This window comes from Euprymna scolopes, chromosome 14 (assembly GCF_053919585.1).
Source record: "Euprymna scolopes isolate OS-2025 chromosome 14, ASM5391958v1, whole genome shotgun sequence".
In the NCBI taxonomy this organism is placed as follows: domain Eukaryota; kingdom Metazoa; phylum Mollusca; class Cephalopoda; order Sepiida; family Sepiolidae; genus Euprymna; species Euprymna scolopes.
The window spans coordinates 123,077,725-123,096,836 of record NC_136495.1 but is presented as its reverse complement, the minus strand read 5'-3'; the positions used below and the strand labels follow the sequence as shown (position 1 = coordinate 123,096,836).

The following is a 19,112-nucleotide window of genomic DNA, read 5'->3' as shown; positions in this document are numbered from 1 at the left end:
CTATATAATTACAAACATTAGTGTTTTATACTTACGCGATCATAAGTGTCAGAGATTATGATCAACGTTGGTCGAAGGATTCGAATCTAGCAACGAAACCATCTTTGGCTCCATTAGCAAGAAACATACCCCGGAGCCACCATTCATCGTAACGGAATTAAAGAAAATGCTAACATTAATGAACCTTAACGTTTAATACAGATGATCTTAAAGCGATAAAGTAACAGGAAGTTACGATCTCGCACATAAGCCTAGCTGATCGACTTTTTAAAAATTTCCTCAGACAGTGCTCAAAAGAATTTTTTTAAAGTTTTGTTTTTATTACTTAAAAGGAACAACAATAATTATAAATTATAAATACATATAAAGGTACCATTGTTTGTTTGTCTGTCTGTGTGATGAAGATTCTCTAACAGACTACTCTGTCAACTTTTGATCTACATTCTTGAAACTTGATACGATTTGGAGCTGCGGTAAAAATAGCTATCAATATGTTAAAATTTTAAACGAATTGAACAATAAAATTAAAGAAAACTGGAGTCGTGTGATTAACAAAATATAAAGGTGGTATTTATTTCATAAAGAAATAAACACGAATTATTTTCGGAAAACCTTATTAGTCCATCTATTTGTTGGTGAAAATACATTTTAATGAAATTGACACAACAGTCCCAGCGTGGTTCGACAACGGCCTCTTCCGTAATAAATCCAGTGTTCCGACCTTTCCTTCTATCGGCGAAGCAATATATGCTGAACTTAAATTTTTAGTCGCGTGCAAGCGACTCTATAAGTCACTCCGTCAGTCGGTCGGTCGGTCGGTCGGTCTGTCCGTAACACTTTTGTGCTTGGCCTTTTTGGTTAAGATTAAAGGTCTGTTGTTAATAGATGCTGTTCTTAGCTTTTTAAGCTTTTCTTGTCCTTTTGGCCAAGATCAACAAGATCAAAGTGTAGTATCTGTTCTTACTACATGCTGTACTTATGTTTGTACCTTTGTGATATAAAGTGGGGGGTCACTTTTCTGTATTACTTTAATGTAAAATGATCACCCTCTTTACAACCAATCATTCTCCAGAGCATTCAAGTTGGTTTTGAAGGATTTCAGTTATTTGTAAGCATTCAAGTCATCCTTAAGGTCATTCAATTCATCCTTAAGTCCATTAAAGTCATTCTAAGTCATTTACTTTTTTATTTATTTAAGTCATTTCAGCCTATTTTTCGGTCATTTCAGTTTATCTTTTAGAATTTCATGTCAATCCTACATCCACGCATTCATTCATTACACGAGAGCACGCGACTAATGGCTATCGGCCTTTTTTTTGTTTTTTTTTTATTCAGATAATCTTTGAGGCTGTCCGAGGAACTGATCATAGAGGAGACATTGCCATCGACGACATCCTATTTACAGAATTCTCGTGTTCACGTAAGTACTCCTTCTCCATCATTACCCAAAAAAGAAATATTATTTGGAAGAGAGACTGAGATCAAAAAGAAAACTTCTACTCGATGGTTTAAAAATCGGAAATTTATCAGCGGTGAGTATCAAAAACTAATCCCCAAAAATGTATACTTTAAATTTGAGTGGAATTTCTAATTTCATTAATTTTTGAGTCCTGACGAGACATAGAAATGTTGAAACATTGATCGATCCGCGTCGACTCCTTACAATTTTATATAATTTTATTTAGTTATATATATATATATATATATATATATATATATATATATATATATATATATATAAGTGTGTGTGTGTGTGTGCGTGTGCGTATGTTTGTAGAAACGTGATACAATAAATAGATTATTTAATTTTTATTGATTTTATTTATTTAAATTTCAGTAAAACCCGATTTAGCCTTGCCTCGGATTGGAAAGCAAACCTTACCGTCAATAACAGGAACAACACCATCATCACATGGTAAGTTTAATTAAAATTATATTAACTTGTTGCGGGTTCCAAGCATTCGCATATATTCACATTCACATTGTTCTGTCTCTTAAACATCCCTATAATCTCCAAAGATACTTGCAAAACGGTTACTTCAGCATTCATTGGTATAAAGATACATATTTCTACTGATGTATTATGTAGTGTAGCCAGGTGGAACAAATAGTAGTTTCTCCTAAGCTAAGAAAAAAGGGACTCGCAACGACAAAATTGTTTGTTAGAAAAATATAATATATTATTTTATTTCTTGCTTCGCGTTGCGAGCTTCAGTCTGTAGACAGGAGCAAGGAGAGCAAAAGGTGCGTGAATTTCAGCGACAACTCGTGGCTACTGTCGCTTTTTGACTGACTCGCTTCTCTTCCGCCTAGCTTGTTTAGTTGGTTGGTTGGCTGTTTTTGTCTTACGGCATATCAACCCTTTTCGGGTTATTTAATGCCGAATCCAAAGATTTTGAAGAGATGTTTTAATAGAATATATTTGTTGTTTTCAAGTCGGTTTCTATTTAACCCATAGTTGGGACCCTAACAGATACTACCACTCCGGGTCAGAATGGATCTGGGAGCAATGGTAATTAAAGAGTGGACCCACACTCCTCAAACCTGCAAGCTAGAGCCTCACTACTGGATACAGTTTAAGGTCAGATACAGGACCTCACTTGTTTATATCGAGCTGTTCTCTTATAGGTGTTTAACCTCGGCAGCTATAAATCATTCTATTGTTCGCTTTGTTTTCTCTTATATTTTTCTAGTCAGAATTCTTTCTAGAAAACATCGACACTTACTAATAGACCGCGTGAAGTTTGCGAAAATCTTAAGTGAAGGTGATTTTATGGAATGAACTGGACTTGAACCTGAAGTACCCAGGTTGTCAGTCCGTGCTGTTAACCTCTCGACCACAGTTCCTACATAAAAGGTCATCGGATTGTGTGAAATGTTAGCCTTTTTTAACTTGGTTGCATGACAGGTTCATCGTAGTTTGTGTTTAAATTACGTAGTTTGGTTGTTTATTTTATTTATTTATTGTGCTACTGTTATTTCTGACATTTGGATTAATAAAGAAATACATTTTTTCGCTCATTGACTCATTTCTTCCAATCACAAGTGTCTATACATGAAAAGACACTACAATGGATATCATATTCAGGGGCAAACTACGGATATTTGCAGTGTACACAACGTACACCGCTTGATTAGTACAGGAGTGACTATTGCTGACCAGTCCAGCTTAAAATATCAATCTATTTACATTAAATTGATTACCACATTCGGAAGTAACATTTTCCGACAAAATTACGGCGATTCATATAAATGACGTTCTTCAAATATTTTTTACGATCTTTGTAGAAACAAATATCTACTGTGTGAAAGGAAATATATTGTGGCTATGACTTTAAAAAGGGATATTAAATATAAACAGATCTTCCTTGTTCATAGAAAAAATATAATTAATTTCTATCCACAAAAAAAAACGCGGCTGATAATTGTTTGCACAAAGTTCAAGTAAAGTATTGTAAGAACATCATTTTTACTTACAGTTCTGAATTTTTTAGATGAGAATTGATTATTTGTCTTATTTGGATTTTTCGGACTACTGTTCTCATCTTGAGTTTTTTTTTTCTTTTTTTTTTCTTTTTGCAAGTTTCGGTCGATGTAACCTCCGTGTATCTTGCAGAATTCGGGGATTTATCAGCCAAACGCAGGAATGTTTTTGTCGAACTCGGGAATCTTTTTTGTCGAACATGGAAATCTTTTTTTTTTTTGTCGAACACGGGAATCTTTTTTTGTCGAACACGGGAATCTTTTTTGTCGAATTTTGGGACTCTTTCTGTCGAACTCTGAAATCAGCACGAGAACCAGCAGGGAATCCTTTATTTATTCCATGGAGTAGCATGTTCTTGTTCCGTCAGCCATGATCGGGTAGGTCCTGCCATTAACAATTGTATTTTTAGGTCGCACGCACTGAATTTTCACTCCTCAGGAATCTAACTGTTTACCACTGAATTTTACTAATTATTCTATCCGCTACGCCATTGGTCATGAAGAAGGTCAAAATTTACATCAACCGAAACGTTGTGCATATAAAATTCAAGGTTAGAATAGGAGTTCGAAAAATTCAAATAAACGTAATTTTTAAGGTATAATCTCTTTCCCACGTTAATTAAAAAAAAAAATTATTATTGATTTTTTATAGTAACTGGAAAAGGTCTCAATTGTACGTTTGACACTGGAATGTGTGGTTGGGAACAAGATACAACGGACAATTTCGATTGGCGTGAGAATAATGGCCCCACGTTCGTGTCTGGAACAGGACCTAACAGCGACCACAATTCAAATGGAAGTAAGTTAACATAATGTCAAAAGAATATTGAAATAAAATACTCTTATTTTTTTATGTATTATGACGTCGGTAAAAAAGTTTTTTGCCGGTTTATAGAAACGACATTTAAAATCAATGTCATTTATTGTATGCACGTTGTCATTGCTTAAAAATATCACCATGATTAATTAATAACTTTTTCGTTCAAATCATTAAATCATCATTCAGATTTTTATTCAATATGGCCACTTATTTTGATCCGAAAACGACCTTCTTTACTCAGCAGAAAGAGAGTTATCTTCCATTATGATAAAGTTTTTTTCTCACACAGTCCTGCTGACCAAATATCTCCTAGGAAAATAACTTGAAAATTTATGCCCCATCCTGCATATTCACCTAATCTAGCTCCATCAGATTATCACATATTTCAAGGATTACTTATTATTAAAATGGTTTACATTAACACCATAAGAGAAAACTGAAATTGAATTAGATTCATATTTCACATTTAAACGAAAAGAACTTTACATGCCATTTATAAGCTCGTTGACAGTTGAGATATAGTTATAGCGAATAAATGTCGTTATGGTTATGAATAAAGGTTTTCAAAAGCAGTTTTTAATCTCCAAGATGAAATTTTTAAATCGGCAAAAGTTTTTGCACTGATGAAATATGATTATGCTAGTAAAGCGATGATAAATAATCTTGTTTAATGAAGACATTTATTTAAGGCGTCCATAATTAAATGTTATTATTTGCATAAAAACATCTGTTTTTTTAATACATTAAAGTCAAATTTACTTTAACTTTAGCTTTAACTTAATGTTTTTAAATTTAAATTTCACTTCAACGTTTTTAATATTACTAACAGATCGCTTGACGAACATATATATTATGACAAACAAACATATATATTATGACGAATGAACTGCCCTTTAAAGAAATCGGCAATACATGGAAGGATGGTACTCTGATAAGTGAACAGATTCTACACTACGATTCCTCTTAATTGTATGATCATATACCATACAACTCCTCTAAATTAATTCCTGGGAAGATGGAATCATGTTGAACGAATCTATACTACATGATCTTTCAAAGCTACTACGCTATTTTCTCCAAAAAGAAGGTAATGTATGCATAGTTTTAATTATGACAACAGAATATACTAGACTGCTCTCGTCCTAAATTGTACGAACACATCCTACCCTCTCATCTCTCAGTAAATCGAGCTTTAAAAGAGAGTACAATAGTACATTAATAAGAGAAAGGGCAATGCCTGGGTGGATAGTATTACAACAAACTAATCTAGAATACACTATCCTTCAAAGGTGGAGGCAAAAACTGAGAAGATTGTATCATGGTAACTGAACAGATGCCACACTTCCTTCCCTTAAAAAAATGAGGTAATACCTGGGAGCGCTAAATCATCATAACAGAACAAATGCTGTTGCATTGGGGTGTCTGTAAATCTTTTAGGTATTTATTCGCACCCCCCCCCCCACCCGACGAGATCAAATTAGGCACAAGGCCGTTTTTTAATGTGGAGAGAGGGAAGAAGGCGAACCAGCTCCCCCGGGAGGGAACTGGTAGTGACAATTAGTATGAAGGGTTTCCCCGACATTGACCAAAAACTGACTGCTTCAAGAGCAATGCGTTGCCCTCACATATTACTTTGTTTGCAGCATCTGCAGAACAGATGGTGTTTATTTGCTCCCCCACTGAGCAAATTAGGCACAAGGCCGTTTTTAATGTGAGGTAAAAACCAGCTCCCCTAAAAGGGGTCACTCTGGTTACCAAAAATAATAATTGTCCCAGTATAGAGGGTTTCCCCTCCATTGACTGGTACAAATTATCTTAAGTGCAGTATCTGCCGGAACAGATACTACACTTTGATCTTGGCCCGAAGTTCAGTGTCTGTAAATCTTTTATATATAAAATATTGTGCAATGCCTTTTATGTATGCATAACAAAAACTTTCGGGTGTATATAACGCCTCATTTGTATTCCTGTGTATGAGGGGGGGCTATATAAACATTTTGTCATCGTATCATCTCTTTTTTTTCTTAACAACGCCGGACAAAAATTGGTGATTTCATAATCTTTTATTCTTTATTCCTTCAATTATTCTGTCGGGGTTGCAATTTCACCGTTGTCTAACTCTTTACGCATCAACCTCACACACACACAACTCGTATCGAGTAGATTATCTCATTCCATGTCCGACAGCTGTCCTCTCCAAACAACTAAACTCCACGTCTATATCTAAAACTATATTTATATTTCATTACATCATTACCTGATAGTTTTCATATAATCAATTTGCTATTATTCCCACATTGAAACTGGCCTTTTGATTCCAAATTCCAATTCCAGTGAAAACATAATTGCCAGAATATAATTCCATTCTATCAAGTTAACATTCTTGTTACAATTCTAACATAAATATTTTATCTTCAAATGCGTTTTTCATCTCGATACATTTTCTAACATTCTAGTTTTGAAACATCAACAACGATTAATAATAATAAATGTTCAGATTACTTGGCGTTTTCCGGAAAACTAATAACATAAAGTTACTGCACTACCCCCCCCCCCCCATCTAACGTTATAAGATCGCACATTAGTCGGAATTGAGCGTTAAAGGATACGTCATTAATTAGAAATAATCGTATGGTCCCAATTTCAGACAGACATCAAGTTCTATGATTACTAAAAAAGTTTTAGCCATTTTAAGGAAGGAATACGGGGGATTTTTTTCACCTTCTCAGGATATTGGATGGAAATTAGCATATTTAATTGATTTTCTTCATCAATTTTAATCGAATTAAAGAAAACAAACATTGACATTTTTGTCATTTATTTTTCAATACTTTTCAATTTTCTTTTCAGTTTTGTTATAATTATTTGTTTGAACATTTATTTTTATTTAGCTGGTTTTTATCTATATATTCCGAGTGGTGGCCATCACTACGGTGATAAAGCTCGGTTGATAAGTCCGCTCATGCAACCGAATGGGCTACAGTGTCTGACGGTTTGGTATCATATGTACGGCAGCGACATCAGCACCTTCAATATCTACATCTTCACTGGGCCTGCTTTTCCTGATCCTATATTTCATCGTTTCGGTTCGAAAACGAATAACTGGCACAGAGCAGACATTCAGTTCAACAGTAAATCACCTTATAATGTAAGTGAAGTATCTAAATCTACGTTTTGTTTGTTTGTTTGTTTGTTTGTTTTTTTTCTAAATGGAAAAATTACAGAGCGATATAGAAAGGACGCATCAGGTAATTCGAAAGTCATTTTGCTCCTATTAAAAAGGTTGGTGTGAAATTCTTGTTCATCCAACAAAAAGCGGCAGACCTATAGTGTTTTGAAGTCACTTATCATTAACATATGTTGTACTGGTGCTGAATCAAACGTATGTTACGTTGTTGGGTTTGTGTACGTGTCATTGTTACTAACGTCTATAGTGAATCTTCACTATCTGTACCTAAATTCTATTTATGACCTATGTGAGTTCTTTCCGTGATCAGAGTGTTCTTATGCGGATATATGCGTGTCTTACATGTATTTGACATACTTTATTTTCAACTACATCGTTGATCTTGTGGTCCACCTGGCTTTCATCTGTTCTTGGAAGGGAAGCATGAAAACTCTTGGACAAAATGCAGTTTACTCTAAAAACGATTATTGGTTTTATATTAGATTTATTCCACTTTCCATGTGTCGACGCAGATGAATGGAAAGTGAGTTTCTTTTGCCCCGTCAGGTTTTCTTGGTCTTCAATTTGAGACACGCCATCTCCCTCCCAAGGGGGTGGAGTCAACCCAACCGCTCTGTTCCAAATCTAAATTCAAATTTTGCCTCTATGTCCAGCTAATCTGATCACGTGGTCACAACCATGTCCTTCCGGTCCGCTATTTTTAGAGCTTTCGGTGAAACTTGTCTATTTTATAGCTCAACGATGTTTTGACAATTTTTATCAAAACATCATCATATCCCATCTCTTGTTTATCTAGATAGATAGATAGATAGATAGATAGATAGATAGATAGATAGATAGATAGATAGATAGATAGATAGATAGATAGATATGGATAGCTAGCTAGATCGAGATAGATAGATAGATATATAGATATGGATAGCTAGCTAGATCGAGATAGATATATATATATATATATAGATATGGATAGCTAGATCGAGATAGATAGATAGATAGATAGATAGATAGATAGATAGATAGATAGATAGATAGATAGATAGATATGGATAGCTAGCTAGATCGAGGTAGATAAAAAAATAGATATGGATAGCTAGCTAGATCGAGATAGATAGATAGATAGATAGATAGATAGATAGATAGATATGGATGGCTAGCTAGATCGAGATAGATAAATAGATAGATAGATAGATAGATAGATAGATAGATAGATAGATAGATATGGATAGCTAGCTAGATCGAGATAGATAGATAATAGATATGGATAGCTAGCTAGATCGAGATAGATAGATAGGTAGATAGATACATATGGATTGCTAGCTAGATCGAGATAGATAGATCGAGATAGATATACATCTAGATAGACAAAAAACAGATAGAAAACTAGATCGACAGATAAATAAATAAACTTTTTCTTGTGTTCCACAACTACATAACATTAGTCGTGTTACACCTACCAAAAAGAGGTGGTACAAAACGTGGCCCGAAATATTTGTCACCCCTACCGGAAAAAAAATCCGAAAGTTTGATTTCTCCTTAATAAAAATATGGATTCGAAAATCTTGTTACCCCTAACAAATAGGATGAACCCAACTCTTGTTACCCTAATCAAAATGGGTGAGACGAACTTCTTTTCACCTTTATCAAATATGTTGATCAGAAAATTTTCATGCACTACTTAAAATGGTGATTCGAAATTCTTGCTACTCTAGCGAATAGTAAAAATAATGTAGCAATCAATAAAATACAGTTTCATTTATCGACAAGAAAGTTTTTTTCGGTTTTTTACTTTAAAATTCAGATGAACATATCTCGCCTCAAACAAAGATTTATTGATCGAAATAAGTACCATCGGAATCAATACACTTTTATCAACGCAAAACAAGTGTATTCATGCCAGTAACATAAAAAATCTTAGATTCTTATGACGATGAAGTCGTTGAAGGCGTTTTTGATGTTGCTTAGGTTTTTGCAAAAAAAGTTGTCGAGATATTGAAAAAGTGGTAGTCAGTAGGTGAGAGGTTTGGAGAGTATGGCGGACGAGGCAGTTTCGTAACCCAATTCGTTCGACTTTTGCATGGTCGGGTTAGCAATATGTGGTCGGATATTGTCGTGGAGGAAAACTGAGCTTTTTCTGTTGACTAATGCTTGGTGTTGTCGAAGTTTCTGAAGCATTTCATCCATTTGTTGACAGTACTTCTCCGCACGGCTTCGCCTGCATTAAAAAAACTGAATGGATGAGACGTGTTGCAGATAACCAAACAGTTATTATTTGGTGCAAATTCTGGCTTCGGTAAGTGTCGTGGAGCTTGGTCGGCATCTAACCACTGAGCTGAGCGTTGCCGATTGTCGGAAAGAACCCACTTTATATTGCAACTCACAACCCGGTCGAGAAACGGGTCGTACTTGTTGCGTAAAAGAAGGGAAGATGACACTTCATAACGTCGTATTTGTTGGTTGTAGTTCAATTCGTGAGGCACCCATTTATTAAGTTTTTTGCATTTCCAATCTCTCTCAAGTGGTTGAAAATCGTCGTATACGTTACGTCTACTTCAGAAGCAAGTTTTTGAACAGTCGTGCGTGGATTAGCTTCGACTAAAGCTCTTAATTGATTGTGGTTAAAATCAAATGACTGACCATTACACTCATCATCTTCAATACGCTTGTCGCCGCTACGAAATTTCTTTAACCACCATTATACTGTGCGTTAAATAGTGATTCTTGGGCTAAACGCATCGTTAATATCACAAGCTGTTTCAGCAGCTTATTGGCCTAGCTTGGATTGAAATAAGAACATTGTGCGAATTTGCTTTTTGTCTATCTTCTATTCAACGTTCTGAAAAGAAGACATAATTATTCTAAAAACGATTGTAATTGAACGATTAAATAGAGCGGAAACGCTTTTTAAAATGATATATAAAGTAAAGGTATTGTTACGAAAATGTATTTGAAAATACATCACTTGAAATCAAAAGTAAAAATTCCGCAAAAACTTTCTCGTCAATCTAATAGAATATCACAATAGTCTTGACGACGCATCATTTTATCTTATGAAAACGATGTTAATACAGACGTATGCGATGTGTAACATTATTAATAAAACTGAATTCACTTCACCCATCAACGGTTTTTTTTTTTCTATTATTGAATTAATTATTTTATTACTGTTTTAGTATTTTTCTTATTTTGTTTTACTGTTCTTTAAATTTTTTTGAAAGCCCATAGCAAGTGTTTTGCATTGCAATATTGCTTGTTCCTCGATTGTTAATATTTTTTAAACAATATTTCTGGCTACTCTGTATAATTTTAACATCACTTCATCCACAAAAATTTTTTCTGGGTTGAAAGAATGCATTCATTACAATCAATCAATCAATCAGGGCTTCTGTAATGATTGTCTTTGGAAAGTGCTGAAACCATATACAACACATCAACTCAAGCTGAGCGTTTGAAAAAGTGTACGAGCAAACTGTTAAGACAATGCCTTAAGCATAGATTGACCGCGTCATATTTAGCTATCTCAAACGAATACTGCGTGATCGATATTTTTATCATGCACAACCTCCTAAAAAAGTGAGGATCGTTTACCTGCATAAATCATCTAATTAAGATTTTTTGTGTGTTATACAGTCAGTATCTCTAATAAAACATCTTATTGAAAAATCTATCAACGTGTCTCTATAATTCAAAAATGTACAATTTGAACATGTCCATAATCTACGAGGTCCGTTTCAAAAGTAACGTTTTAAAAGTAACGTTTCGAAAGTAACGTTTCCTGTTTATTTAATTCAACAAGGCCGATAGCCATTAGTTGCGTGCTCTTGTGTAATGAATGAATGCGTGAATGTAGGATTGACATGAAATTCTTAAAGATAAACTAAAATGACCGAAAAATGGACTGAAATGACTGAAATAAATAAAAAGTAAATGACTTAGAATGACTTTAATTAACTTAAGGATAAATTGAATGACCTTAAGAATGACTCGAATGCTTAAAAATAACTGGAAATCCTTCAAAAACAACTTGAATGACCTGGAGAATAACTTGAATAGCCTTGAGACTGACTGGTTGTTAAGTGGGTGATCATTTTACATTAAATTAATACAGAAAAGTGATCCCCCACTTTATATCACAAAGTTACAAACATAAGTACAGCATGTAGTAAGAACAGATACTACACTTTGATCTTGGCCAAAATACCAAGAAAAGGGTATTTATTTGCTCCCCCACCGAGCAAATTAGGCACAAGGCCGATTTTTAATGTGAGGAGTAAGATCTGGGGAGGCGAGTGTTACAGGGTCTTTGTAACTAAAGTAAAAATTGGAATCTTTGGCGACTTATTCTTGACTGGCAACATTTACCACAATACCTCATTCACTTTGTGGAATCTGAAGCTAACTAATGAATTCCCAGCGTTTAAGCAAAAAACATATATTTACAATTTCTGTGTGTGTCTGTGCATTTTTTTAAATTAAAATAAGTGTGTGTGTGTGTGTGTGTGTGTGTGTGTGTGTGTGTGTGTGTGTGTGTGTGTGTGTGTGTGTGTGTGAAATAGTTCAATTCATTGGAAAAATAAAAGTTCTTAATTTGGTAACGAATACTTCTCGTGTTGGGGAGTGGGGAAAACAACATAGAAAAAAATGATCAAATAAAAATGCCTAGTGCGTTGTTAGTAAGGTCCCTCCCTGGGCTAATCTAAGTAGTTAGATCGCCTACTGTTTTTCGGGGCACCGAAAACAAGCGGGGAGATCCCTAGTGAGGATTGGGGTGGATTTTTATCGGGTATTGGGAAAAAAAGTACTTTGATCTTGGCCAAAAGGACAAAAAAAAGCTTAAAAAGCTAAGAACAGTATCTATTAACAATATACCTTTGATCTTAACCAAAAAGGCCAAGCACAAAAGTGTTACGGACAGACTGACAGACCGACCGACCGAAAAACCGACCAACCGACGGAGTGACTTATAAAGTCGCTTGCACGCGACTAAAAACTAGATCTACGAAAACGGAAGTGGGACCATTAATACGCGCGAACGTATGTGCTTCGGAATTTATCTTTTTACATAGTTACTACAATTCTAAATGCACGTTTGTCAGCAATGAACAATAGCTGTGTATGGGTGTCTGTAACGTGCTTTGCCAAAAATAAATCCCCTATTTGTATAAGTCAAAAAATTGAAGAGCTACGAAGACGTGAGTTGTTCCATTAAAAAGAGCGACATTTTGTGCTCCAGAATTTTTTTCTACGTAGTCACCAACATTTCAAATGTACTTTTCCCGGGAATTCGATAATGCAGCTCTCCCTTTACACCCACGTCCATGGCAGGGATTGCTGTCTTAAAGTCTCACACCGTCAATATCTGCAACAGAGATATGAAACTTTCAGGTCATGAATGCATAAGTTCAACCATCAGAAAAAATGCAATTTCGAATCCTATTTGATCTATTTGGACGGAAAAATAATAGGAAACATTACTTTTGGAACGTTACTCGTAATTCAGAAATGTTTCCCGGACAAGAATGATGTGTAGTATTTGTTAAATGTAATTAGTTTTCTCGTGTTTTATTAGCTATGAAATATAACGCAAGATAAATTACTTTCGCCGATTAAAAATTTGTTTGTTATTATAAGTATTTCGGTCTTGTTTATCGGATTAAAGAGTAAATTAATTTTTTATGAAGTTTTTATAGAATCAACTATTTCTTAAATCTACTAAAAATAAATTCAAAGTGTTCAGTTTTGTGTAGAGCTTAAAAGATAAAATTATCGGCACTTATGCACTAGCGCGAACTTTTTTGGTTTTCCGTTGTAATATTTAGCGAAGGGACATAAAACTATGTGTTACAAGTTTCTTATATTTATTAAATTCAGTAAATGTGTAAGAAAAAATATCTGAACAGCAAGACAGATTCTGTCTTAAAATTGTACTTATCTGCTATTGCTATGCACTCTCCAAATGTCCCAACTGAAAACCAACAAAGTTGTACTTTTGCACTAATGCCCAAGTGCCAAATTATTTAATATCTATTGGATTAGTTCTAAAGCGGTACTGCTCGAACGAATATAATCAGAACATTCATAATTCACTTTTAATTATTGCAGGTCATTCTAGAGGCCTTCTCAAGTTCAAGGCCAAAAAGCGAAATTGCAGTTGACGATGTATCAATAGTTACTGGACACTGTAGGTCAGGTACGGAATTTATTTTTACTTATTAATTTTTTCCTCGCCCATTCTTTTCTCCTCTGTCTCTCTCTCTCTCTCTCTCTCTCTCTCTCTCTCTCTCTCTCTCTCTCTCTGTTTCTCTCTCTTTCTCATATATATATATATATATAACTACTTAATTTACTGACATAAAATTAATACATGAAAGTATAGATTTATGCGTAAATTTGAAGTATTCACTTCAAAAGTGCTCAATACGTAGGTATAGCTAGTTAGTAATTTATAAAATATATATGGCGATTAAGCTTAATCGCCATATATATTTTTTAAATTACTATATATATATATATATATATATATATATATATATATATATATATATATATATATATATACTGGCTAAATACAGACCAAAAAGCATAATTAATTTAAAAAATAAAAAATGAAAATAAAGGTTAGCTAACCAGGTTTCGTTCCTCGCTTATCAAAGCTAATTCGTGGAAAATACGATTTAAAACAAACAAAAAAAGTCATCAATACGGCGGGGGTAGGAAAAAAAAGAAATAAACGGGGGAAAAATTACATAGAGACTAAATTAAGTCCTAGAAGATTTTCTTTTTGCTTACAAAGAGAAGGTCTCAAAGATTAATAAAAAGAGTCTCTAAAATTTTCAAATGATAGGGAGAGTGCGACTTACTAAGGATCGTAAACTGTCAGCAATGAAATTCGTGCCACACGCATGGTTATTTATAAGATGGTCGCAAATCGCAGAACCATACGTATTACACAGAACATCCGAGGGTGAAAATTTTGCATAACGAATCTTTAATGGTACATGTTGTTTCAAACAGAAATCTAATCTTTGCGATGTTCGCCCAAAATAGAGCGCACTGCAACTACATTTAAATAAATAAATAATAGAATTATTATGGTGGGGGAACATCTTTGCGAATGGACGGCAACATGGGCTTGGTTGAAAAAACAACACGCGGATTCGATGCAAAATAACACCGTTGCACAGACAAAGAAATTTGCTTAGCAAATCGGTCACTGATGTTAAAGTTACCTAGCCAAGGTAGACGTAGGTACACAGGACATCTATTGGCTATAAGTTCTTTGGGTTTATGAAAATTAGAAATGTTCTTATTGATAGTAGTTTCAACAATATCCAAGGGGTAACCATTATTACAAAGGGTCTTAGTGATTAATTTGAGTTCGTCATCCAAATTAACTTCAGAACAAATCATCAAGGACCTATGTGCTAGAGTTTTAAATTATATTTTTGGTTAGTAAGGCAAAAAGAGACCCAACGCGTAAAGAGACCCGTAAAAGTTGGTTTACGATAAACAGAAGTAAGAAAACACGAGGATGTCTTGGACACAAAAGCATCCAAAAACGGAAGAGTAGAATTCGTTTCCTTGTCTACCGTAAACTTAAGGGCTGGATGAACGTTATTGAGGGATACAAAAAAAGCATCCGCATTCAGACGAGACGAATGCGGGAGTTTTCTTAGCGATCCCTTCTGCCGAAATATCAGGTACTTATGGGGGGGGGGCGATTACATTTACATTTTTTTATCTGATTTTTTTTTTAATTGTTGTGGGGGTACCCACGTTACCCATGATGAAAATGATTAGTATAGCAGGCGTGTTCAAAACAAAACTTCATGTCAACCCAGGCAACGCCGGGTACCCATGCTAGTATAACATAATAATAAATACGAAATCTGCTTTAATCAAAATATCATATTTAAGCGTATTTTCCGACCGGGTAATGCCGGGCGCCTGCTAGTTTGCATATAAAAAACAGTTTTCCACGCGTTTATTTTTATTAGTCAGAGCCTTTGTAAATATTGCTTTTTAAAAAAATCCAGTGTTTACCTATGGTCCGCTTCAATGTATATCGATTTGGAATTCAAATCTTATAAAATTAAGTTAATCATTTTTAATTTGGCTTTAATCTGTTATGATCAATCGCAGTATTTGTCAGTCATTCACTGTGGTGTGTAATAATGATTATGATGTTTAAAACAAACAAAACCCCCTTTACACGAGTAAAAAATGTAATTGAAATGAATTGTCAAGTTCAATTAAAAACAAATGAAGCATGCCTGGTCCCCCGGGAGTGCACAGTGAACAAAGCATAAAAAATAACTAAGTTCAGCATATGTCCCCCTCCCCCATTTAGCCCCAAATGTCCCCAGGGGATGTCAAATCCTGGTGAAAAATGAACAATGAACAAACCGTGCAGTTTTAGACTTTAATATATGTAAATTTGAGTTCTGCACCATGCAAAAAAAGAAATGACCAAGTGCATCATTCGCCCCCTCTCCCATTAGCCTTAAAAGTCCCTAAGGCCTTAAAATATTTAAATTTGAGTTCAGCATCATACAAAATGCTAATAGATATACACTGAAAATTTGGAAAAATATGGTAAAATGGCCCCGACAATAGGCATAAAATCACGAAACCAATTTATGTGACCTAATGAATTGGTTTCGTGATTCACAATCCGGGCAGCTCACGTTCGACTCACGACTCATAAACATTAACTAATTTTAGAATGTTCTTTTAACTTTTTTTAATTAATGAAGTTTTACAAAAAATATATATACTATGTAAAATCATACGCAATGCATATTTTCATAAACTAGCAGGACCTGTGGAAATTCCACGGAATGAGAAATATATTTAATGCAGAACTGGATGGAAAATTTAATAGCAAGTAGAAACTAGGAGGTTATTAACATTTCTATGGAAACAGTGCCCATTTTATTTTAAATATAGAACCGACCCAAATAAGATAAATTCATAAGTATAAATAAATACTCAGAAAGTAATATTTTGCTACATAGTTCAATACAAATAAGAAAATCACATCGTAAGTGACAATCTTTAATGTACTATTTTAGTTCAGCACTTCTTGTCAGACCTTAATTTATCGATTGTTGCTTTTTGTTTTTGTTTTTTCAGTCGCTGTGAATGATAAGATGTTCTGCAACTTTGAAGATAGAAACATATGCAACTTCACTTTAGAGTCGGACAATCGTTCGAAATGGGAATTAAACAGAGGTAAACTGCATATACCCGACCACACCTACCGAACATTAGCGGGTATGTTACGTTTTATTACATTTTAGTCAATTATTATCTCCGAGAAAAATATAAATCAACAAACTATGATTTCAAAACATGTAGAAAATTCGGATGATCTCAACTCTCAACAATGTGTTTGAAATTTGAGAGCCTCATACCTGTATGAAAATGCTAGAAAATGTGCGTTTCATACCCCAGGTGGTGGCTATCGATTATAAAGTCAAACCTGAAAATAAAACAATATATAAGTTTTATAAAACAAATTAAATTAAATTATTTAGTAAACTGGGTTAGTTTTACGCACGGAAACGATTTTTTTATAGTTTAAAATTTCTAACAACCCGTTTCTATTCTTAGAATAATGGTGGTTTCCACTATTTATTATTTTTGGTAACCGAGTTCTCGAGTATAAACTATTTTTTAGCATTTTACCGTTTAAAAAATCTTTCAAAACATTAAAATATTTTCGGTTCAGTAGAGAATCTTATTCTAGTGTGTTTTAAATAAATAATGTATTTTATTTATTTGTTTTAAAAATACAGGATCGGGCGATTTTAAGAAATTGTACAAGTTGCAAATCGCTGAGTTTTACCATTATTGAAACTATGACAGCTTTTCTTTTCATTTTCTGTGTTAGTTTATTATCTCCCTTGATTGATGTACTCAAACACCAGACGTAGCTTATATATATATATATATATATATATATATATATATATATATATATATATATATATATATATGTAGAGCAACGAAACTTGGCACAGTTATTAGTCTTTCTCTACATAGGAACCACCCAGAGTTATGCATTTCTCCCATCGTTTGATGCCGTTCTGGAGACCGTTTTTCTAGAATACCCAAGCTTGGTCCTCCAACCACGACCTTTGCTGATCTTGCCCCGTCTCTTGATTTTGATAGCTTCCTTTAATTTCCTCAAAAATGAAGCATAATAGGCTCCTGTAATTGTGGTACCCTTTGCCAGGAAATCTGTCATCACTATTCCGTCCTGGTCCCAGAAGACTCTGAGCATGACCTTGCCAGCGGAGGGCTGCACCCTTGCCTTCTTTGGAGGTGGTGAGTCCAAGTGCTTCCACTGCATTGACTGGGCTTTGGTCTCTGGATCATAGTGATGGACTCAGGTTACATCCTGTGTAATCAGTCTTTTGAAAACTTTGACTCATCTTCTTGGCACATCTCCAAATTAATCCTCGAGCACTCGACGCGTTATCGCTTCTGGAATGGTGTGATCAACCTGGGAATCCATCTGGCAGATACCTTATGCATATGCAAATGGTCATGAATAATAGTTTCCACAGACCCTGTACTAATCTTGACATCTTCGGCTATTTGGCGAATAGTAATGTGCCGATCTTCCAAAATGGTAGCCTCAACTTGACAGACAGATGCCTCATCAATGACAGAAGGGGGGGGCGACTAGGTCTGAGAGCTGTTTCCATGTTTGAATTCACGGTGCCAGCGTTTTACAAGGTCATATGATGGGGCATTATCACCATAAGTTTTTTTCATTTCATCAAAAGTCTCCTGTGGTGTGCGTCATTTCAAATACAAAAACCGGATCACTGCTCGACATTCAACAGGCTCCATTTCACACCTGACTCAGTTGAAAGACCTGTAAACAGAAACCACAATTAGTTCAGAGCTGTAATTTGCCATATAACCCGTAGATATATAAATCGTTGCACATGCAAAATTTCAGCTAGATCAGACAACTGGAGGTGGGTCAGGGGCATTACTTATTGGACGCCCCTCGTGTATATATATATATATATATATATATATATATATATATATATATATATATATATATATATATATATATAGTCATGGAAAAGGTTTTGAGACAATGATAATGTTATATCCTTACTTTAAATAAGAATACAGCAAGAAACACGTGGTTATGGGTAAAAGACAAAGGGGTTTATTTACAAGGGAATACATGTGGCATAAGAGTTACTCAACATCTTTTCGTATTCTCTTTCTGCCTTTTTTTTCTTCTCTCTAAGTCACGTGAGAGGGTCAATATATCTATAGTTCATTTCATGCATGAAGGGATGTTAGGTTATTCTATTACATCAGGTAATTTTCAGGATTTCAAGAAAAATTGGACTATCCAACTATTTATTTTTATTTTCAAATGCTGGATAAATAATTTAAAGAAGAAATACAAGCAAATTAATTTATTTAGAAATAACAAAATGGTTATGAAAGCTAATATTTGGAATGGCGCCCCTTCTTATTTAGCAACGTTTCAATATGCTCTGGCATACTGCTAAATAAATTTCCAATCGTCTATGCACGAATATTTTTTACATTCTTGAGTGATAAGTTCTTACAGCTGCTCACAGT

General features: G+C 34.5%; 1 protein-coding gene across 1 annotated transcript in view; it reads left to right on the top strand.

The window, feature by feature from the left end:
* LOC145292796 (MAM and LDL-receptor class A domain-containing protein 1-like) overlaps window positions 1–19,112 on the top strand; it is a 497,041-nt gene that overhangs the window by 112,728 nt on the left and 365,201 nt on the right. Inside the window, exons 28-33 of the mRNA XM_080138835.1 lie at window positions 1,336–1,420; window positions 1,838–1,915; window positions 4,136–4,282; window positions 7,195–7,451; window positions 13,590–13,668; window positions 16,623–16,763. Of these exons, the coding sequence (XP_079994961.1) occupies window positions 1,336–1,420; window positions 1,838–1,915; window positions 4,136–4,282; window positions 7,195–7,451; window positions 13,590–13,668; window positions 16,623–16,763 (787 nt within the window). The remainder of the gene's footprint in view (window positions 1–1,335; window positions 1,421–1,837; window positions 1,916–4,135; window positions 4,283–7,194; window positions 7,452–13,589; window positions 13,669–16,622; window positions 16,764–19,112) is intronic.